This window comes from Zingiber officinale, chromosome 5B, assembly GCF_018446385.1.
Source record: "Zingiber officinale cultivar Zhangliang chromosome 5B, Zo_v1.1, whole genome shotgun sequence".
Classification (NCBI taxonomy): Eukaryota; Viridiplantae; Streptophyta; class Magnoliopsida; order Zingiberales; family Zingiberaceae; genus Zingiber; species Zingiber officinale.
The window spans coordinates 31228775-31236128 of record NC_055995.1 but is presented as its reverse complement, the minus strand read 5'-3'; the positions used below and the strand labels follow the sequence as shown (position 1 = coordinate 31236128).

The 7354-nt window shown below is 34.6% G+C and overlaps 1 protein-coding gene across 2 annotated transcripts; it reads right to left on the bottom strand.

Annotated features, from left to right (window-relative positions):
* Positions 1-3756: 3756 nt before the first annotated feature.
* LOC121984320 (probable serine/threonine-protein kinase PBL7) lies at positions 3757-7136 on the bottom strand. 2 transcript variants are annotated; one of them, XM_042537201.1, is made up of 5 exons: positions 6889-7136; positions 5939-6156; positions 5429-5618; positions 4952-5343; positions 3757-4341 (listed from the first exon to the last, which is right to left on the bottom strand). In XM_042537201.1, exons 1-5 carry the CDS (start codon positions 6956-6958, stop codon positions 4051-4053), a joined length of 1161 nt encoding a protein of 386 aa, XP_042393135.1. In that variant the 5' UTR covers positions 6959-7136; the 3' UTR covers positions 3757-4050. The 2 variants fall into 2 exon arrangements, with proteins under 2 accessions (XP_042393135.1, XP_042393134.1); XM_042537200.1 differs by having other exon boundaries at positions 4952-5346; positions 6889-7134.
* Positions 7137-7354: the final 218 nt, after the last annotated feature.

Below are 7354 nucleotides of genomic sequence, written 5' to 3'. Positions count from 1 at the left end.
GTATGTTGATGGATATTTAATTATGGAATGTAAATAAATGATTATAGTAATTACGGATATTGTGTAGATTGGCCATCATAATTTCACACGACAAAATTACTCACAAAAGTTAGAGAGAGCTTGAGTACCTTAAGAGGCAACACACTTGACTTGCTTGAGAAATCAAAAAGGTTTGAATAAATAATTATCCATATTTAAATATTCCTAATTTATTTTATCATCAAAAATTATAATTTGATGTGATCAATCGAATTAAACTAAGAGTCTATTGTCTCAATCTTATTGTAGAAAAATTTGAGAAAGAAGAGAGATTCCTACCTAACCATTTGCCAAAGGTTGAAAAAGGATCTTGGTCATTTTAATCAAGAGATGAAATCTGAAAGCTATAAACTCTTATAATTTAATTATATGAATTTTTATACTGGGACGAGGTGGTATTTTATCTTTTCATTTTTTTCTATAATTTTGTTTCTTGTACTATAAATACTATTGTTGAATCATATTTTTTGATATTATCGTTATATAATGTATATCATTTTTATAATAGCTTTGTTGATTAAATTATAGTTACTAGTATTTCTTAAATTGTAAATATTCTCTTTATATATTTTTTTTTAATGTTATGGGCAATGAGCATATTTGCATTGGAAAATAATTCATGAGAAATGCAAATGCACAAGCCCTTAAACCCTCAATTTGAACTTGTAGTTCTTCTATCTCTATTTTAAACTAACTTAATCTTTTTAGGTTAACTTAAAAAATAAATTAGTCTTTGTCACACACAATTTGAAATTGAAAGGTAAAAGAAATAGGGCAAAACATTCTTTTTTATTGGAATTATTAAAAGAATATTTTTTTTTTATTATCAAAACAACATCCCATCTCATCTCACCTCAGTACATTTTTATTTTAAAAAATATCTTTTATTTTTAATGTTATTATAATAATTATAATAAAAAATATCTTTTATTTTTAATGTTATTATAATAATTATAAGATCATAACTACTATATCATAGATACTTTAATTCTGATCAACTATATTATAGCAACTACAATTCATAGTTGTTATAATATGAATTTTTTTGTCTCAGGTCTAACACTGATAAATATTATATTATCTTATTATTTTATTAAGAATCTTAACCATTTACTAATTAATTTTGATGAACCTCAAAATAAAATTATATTAATGTCTTTTTTTCACACTGAAAATAATTTTAAGACTTATTAGTAATTTTCTCTCATTATTTTTTATATAAAAGATATGCATACTCATAACACATCTTCCATCTTGAAGCTTCGATTCATAATATTAAGTATAGAAATATAGAAGTTATGTTTACCTAGTAGATCTTGCATTCAATGAATACAAAAATTAGATAGAAGAGCTCCAGCCCCTATTACCATTTATTTAGTCTATCACGTAAGGTAACCAGTGAAGGGATTACAAGGCTATATTCATTTATCTACTTAAAGGAATGAGATCATTTCAAAATTGATTTTGTTGGTATAAGGAGCATTAGATGATTGAACCTAAATTTTGATAATGACAAATGGTTCAAAAGTTAAAATATCTTGTGATCTAACAAGTGTGATTGAGCTTGCAGGAAAGTTCTAAGTATTTTTAGGTAAAAGTCCTAGTGGATTCTAGGCAGGTAGAAAACTCTATGGAGAGATAACCCTAAGTCCTAGGAGGAGGTAACCCTAGGTTATGAAAAGTCCTAACTACGGTTAGACAATGAAGTCCTGGTCTGGGGGACTGGGTGAAGTCTTGGTGGGTCAAAAACATTGGGTAAAATCGACTCTAGGTGAAAATCCTGGGGGTTGTGAACACCAGGTGGAAGACGGGAAGGGTCGGGATCGAATGTTCAGTATGAAGTCCTAATGTATCGGATGCTGAGCAAAAGTCTAGACGATCTAAAGGACTAGTCTGGCAAAAAGTAAACTCTCCTGAGAGGAGTAGGTGAGGATGTGTTCCTCGAAGATGGAACAGTAGGCATTAGTCCGACCTAGAGTTTCAGTGAAACTTAAAGTTAGGACCGAACAGTCCAAAAGCTGCAAAAGTTACTTTTATATATTACTTGCCTATTATTCTAACTCTATTTGCAAGAAACTAGCAGTTTTGTAGGTTCGGATTTTACCTTGTTTGGTCGATCGAATGTCCGGATTGGTCGACCGAACCCTAGAGATCAAATCAGCTTGCAGCTAAGTTTCAACCAAGGATCGATCAACTGAACCTCGGGTTCAGTCGAGCGGACAGTGGATAAGCAACGGCTTGATCGGACTGGGTTGATTGAACTAGATAAGTCAACGAGGATAGCAAGATCTGTAGACCGAACGGTGGGATCGGTCGACTGAATGAAGGCTTTATCCAAAGTGGTAGAATCTGAATTGGAAGCAGGGCAGATTTAGAAGGTTCGGTTGATCGATCAGGGGGATCGGTCGACCGATCAACATCGAGTCAAACCTAATCCCGAGATTAATGGATCTGGATCAGGCTCAACTTGGCTATAAAAGGAGGCCTCGACAAAATACTTCAAAAAATGAACTCTAACGATTTCTCTAGTGCACGCTACTCCAAAGATAAGTCCATGAAGCTATAACGTCACTCCGATGACTAAAAGCTCGCATCTCCAACTCTCCAAAGTCATCGGTATAATTGTCTTTAATTACATTATTATTGTACTTCATCTTTGAATTTGAATTTCTGAAACTATAGTGATTGCCCAATAAAAAAACTCTCAAGTGCAGGTCTTGGAGTAGGAGTCGTCACTATCTCCGAACCAAATAAATCTTAGTATGTTTGTGATTTCTATTTCTTTATTTCCATTGTGTATTCTATGTTTTTCGAAAAACGAACGTGAAAATCATGAGTGCTATTCACCATCTCAACACGTCTCAATCCTACATATTTACCTAAGAATAAGTTTTCATTTTTAAAAAATCCATTGTAATTATTTAATTTTTTCTAATAAAAATTAAAAATTGAAAGAAAAAGAAAAAAAATTGGCATGTGTGCTATAACTAGTAACAATTACAAATCGTGGCGGCTTACAATATAAATACTTTAATTCTGGTTAACATTAATAATACTATATGATAGTTGTTACTATTTTATCTCTATCAATAATATTAAATATTATATTAAAATAATTATAAATTCTAGTTAATACAATAAAAAATTTATTTATGATTAATATTTATTAATATTATATTATAAAAATTATAGAATCATAATATCATTGAAAATAATGATATTTTTAAAAATAAAAAAGTATTGCTTCAATTGTTATAATATTATTGAAAACTAAAGATATTTTTGAAAATAAAAAAGTTTACAAGATAGAATGTTGTTTTAATAATAAATAAAAAGAGACATAATTTTAATGATTTCAATAAAAAGAAACGTGTTTTTAACTTTTGCCAAAAAATAAATAATAAGAGACAAATCAACAATGTTGTTACTTCCAAAGAACTGCCGTGGACGATAATATAAATAATCAAGAAGATCAACAAACAATGAGACTATTGTTCTTCTCTACTACAATTTCCTCGAGCGATCCATAGCAATCAGACTGCAACAGTAAGGGCACTATTGTTCTTCTTTGGGTCGCAAACAATGAGGTTTTGCCTTCCATTGTTCTCCTTGCAACCCTTTTTACCCTTGATTTCAGTTAAATTTTGGATCATTTTAACCCCTAGAATTTCCCAATGACCGAAGCAAGCACAAGCACTTGAGTTTGCGACATCTTGATAAATTCTGAAATAAAAGGAAGTATTGCTAAGCTAAGAGATTTCTTGTCCATTACATGCTCTTTTCTATGAGGATCCAAATTCATATATACAATAAACAAAAGAATTTACTGCTCAACCAAACTTTTTTTTTTTACCAAGCGCAAGAGACCAACTCGGCATCAAATATGAAACAAAACAGACACCGGACACCGAGGAAATTACAAACAGAGGGACGAGTTTCCTCGATCAAAAGATGGCACTTTCCCTGGTTGACAACTCACCATTTAAAGGATGGGAGCTGCTTGGCTGCTACTCAACGTGCTAGCCTCTTCTCACTTTCCCTTCTTACTCGAGGAGGTGTGGCCGGAGCAGACAAACGAGATGTATTCTGGGCCGGTTGGCTTTCGGGGCTGTATGTTTGAGAAGCAAGGTAGCTAAGAGCAGTTACAACATCAGCTATGAGTGGCCGCATTGCAGGTTGCTCCTGTACACACATTGCAGCGACAGCAAGTGCCTGGTATAAACCCCTTTGAGGATACTGGCCCTGAAGAACTGGATCAGCCACCTGTGCAAATTTTCTCCGGTCTTTGAACAATGGTCTCGCCTACAATAAGAAGCAGCAAATACAAGTTTTGAGGAGAAAAAAAAACATAAAAGGAATAGCTCAGTTTTGTTCTCTTCGGTTGAGAAGGGAAAAAAAAAAGGTTCATCTCCATATCTTATATTGAAGGTTCAAGAAAGAGGTTCTTCATTATTAAGAATCACCAAAGGAGAATTAGTCTTTGAATTTTTAACCTTTTCACTTTTAAGAATAATTCCACAAGGTCTATATTTGGATTAAGATCACCTAAATGAACCTCGAATCAATTAAAGTTCTTACAGGTGTTCCTAGAGTTCACTGGTGATAATTATTTCAATTTGGGACGGGAAATACTCATCAAAACGCTATCTAAATACCATCTAATTTATCTTAAAACAGGAAAAAAAAGGGGGTTCAGAAGAACATAAATCTTCCAACGAAATACCACAGATTGGTCGGTCCTTTTTAACTCAACAAAGGATAACTACAGAAATTTGACACTATAGAATTTGTAGGTTTCAACTTAAAGCTAAAATCGTAGATAAATATGTGAAACAGTTAGACGGCAGGAAAAACAATATTAACAATGAAACAATAATGGACACTGAACACAAACAAATGCAGATATACTCACCCATGCGACGAGATTGTGCTCTCCTGCAGCTCTAGAATTGTCAATGGCCCTTCTTCCGGTAATAAGCTCTAGAAGGACAACTCCGAAGCTATACATGTCTGATTTTAGTGTCAGCTGCCCTGTCATTGCATATTCAGGTGCACAATATCCATACGTACCCATCACCCTTGTCGATACATGAGTGTTATCGCCAACAGGGCCAAGTTTTGCCAAGCCAAAATCAGATAGCTTAGGATGATAACCCTCATCAAGCAAAATGTTAGAGCATTTTAAATCCCGGTATATAACAGGAGGATTGGCTTTATCATGCAAATACTCTAATCCTTTTGCTGCACCAGCTGCTATTTTCATTCGTGTATTCCAATCAAGCCGCTTCTTATCTGGCGAAAGGTCTGCTGTAACCATATCAATATTTCTCAGTGGATAGAACTTATATTTACATATTGCAAATATGATTACGAGAATGTAAGCGAGTACCATGAAGATGATCTTCCAGGGATCCCAAAGGCATATACTCATAGACCAAAAGCCTTTGATCTCCATCAGCACAATAGCCAATCAGATTAACCAGGTTGGGGTGATCAAGCAAGTTCAACATAAGAACCTCAACGAGAAATTCCCTGTTTCCTTGCAATCCATTACGATCAAGTTGCTTTATTGCTACAACCTGTCAAAATAAGTTTATAGTCTGAAATTTATGACCACTAAGCCATTAAGGATGTATACATCAGAAGGATGTAAATTTATATATTTTGTAATCTGCCTATATGGATAATAATTTTATATAACCCAATTAACAGTCACACAAATAAAGTGTTGCACTGATAAGTCATCGACATGAATTTCTCACATAATATAAAACAATTAACACATTTTACTGCTGCTATTATTGCCAATTGGTTTCAAATCTAGTCTTAGGCATAGTAAGTTCCTTGACGTAATTACAGAACAAAGGAGATGAGAGACTGGGACAAAGCATGGATTAACCTGGTGGTTACTTTCAAACCTGCCCTTATAAACTCGACCGAAACCTCCCTCGCCCAAAAGGCAATCAGCCCTAAAATTCTTTGTTGCTGCAGCCAGTTCCGGGAATGTGAATGTCTGAGCAGAAATACGGTCAGATCCACCACTTAACATCTCTTGTTGTTCATTCACAGAGGCTCCTTGCTTGGCATTCAAAGATGAACTGGACCTGGACTTATCTCCTACAACATTTACAGGGTAACATTTATCAACAAATGAAAACATCAACAACTACAAAAGAAAAAACAAGGTTGCAAAAGATTGGCATCTCTCGTTAACTCAGAATTCCACCATCATTGATTGAAATGCATTTTACCATTTGGAAATCACAAAGAGCTCAAGCACAAAGCACAAGAAAGGATTGGAAAAACTATGCTGATCCAGAATAGTATGTAAGAAAGCTCGTTATGCGTTTCCAGAGAAGAAAAAGATCTAGGTTTTGCAAGATCCAGCAGAAAAACCCATCCAATTAATGTGATCTTACGGAACCTAGACTCAGTCCCTGAAGATGCAAAATGGGAAATTGGGAACTCCGTGTCTAAATGATGCACACAATACATTCACGCAAAATCAGCTTGTATTCTACATGCGCAATTTTGCCGTAACAAAAGAGGTTTTGTGGAGAGAATCGGTAGGCGATCAATCATCGCCGCCCTTTCTCGAGTAGGAGATTATAGAGCGAAACCATCAAGGATAGGGAAGGATTCCCCCAAGAAACTGATCCACAACTCAAACCCAAACAATCCGAGTAAAAAAAACCAAACTTTGATTTCAATTCTAGCAACTGCTAACCAAAAACCAGTTGTCCACCGTAACGGAAAAAAGAAACACAGAAAACACTAAAAGCGGAGACGAAATATCTCAAGAACACAGGTGAAAAAACCCAGCTTTCCGTAAGTTTCTTCTTCAGGTACCTGAAGAAGGCCTGGGCGGGTCCTTGTCATCCGTCTTGGGCTCTCCGGCGCAGCGAAAGCAGCCTCCCATCTTCGCCCTCGTTGCGTCCAATTTCTCCTTCGGGTTCTTTCCCTTCTCCCCTGCGCTATGGAATTGGTGAAGAGAAGCGAGCAAGAAGAGGACAAGGCAGAAGGAATGGGTGAGAGAGAGAGAGAGAGAGAGAGAGATTGAGGGAGTCTCGTTTTATTGACTACTGGCAGGAAGGAGACAGTGGAACAAATAGACTGAGTATAATATAATATTGAATCGATTGGATTCTGTACCGAAATGACCTCTATTTTAATACTCCTGCTCAGTCTGATCTAGAAGCTAACGTATAAAATATTATTAATTTAAGATTTAAAATTTAAATTTTAATATAACTGAGTTAAAAGCTTATTTTCATATGTTAGTCATTATTTATTTTATTTTATTTTAATTTTTTAT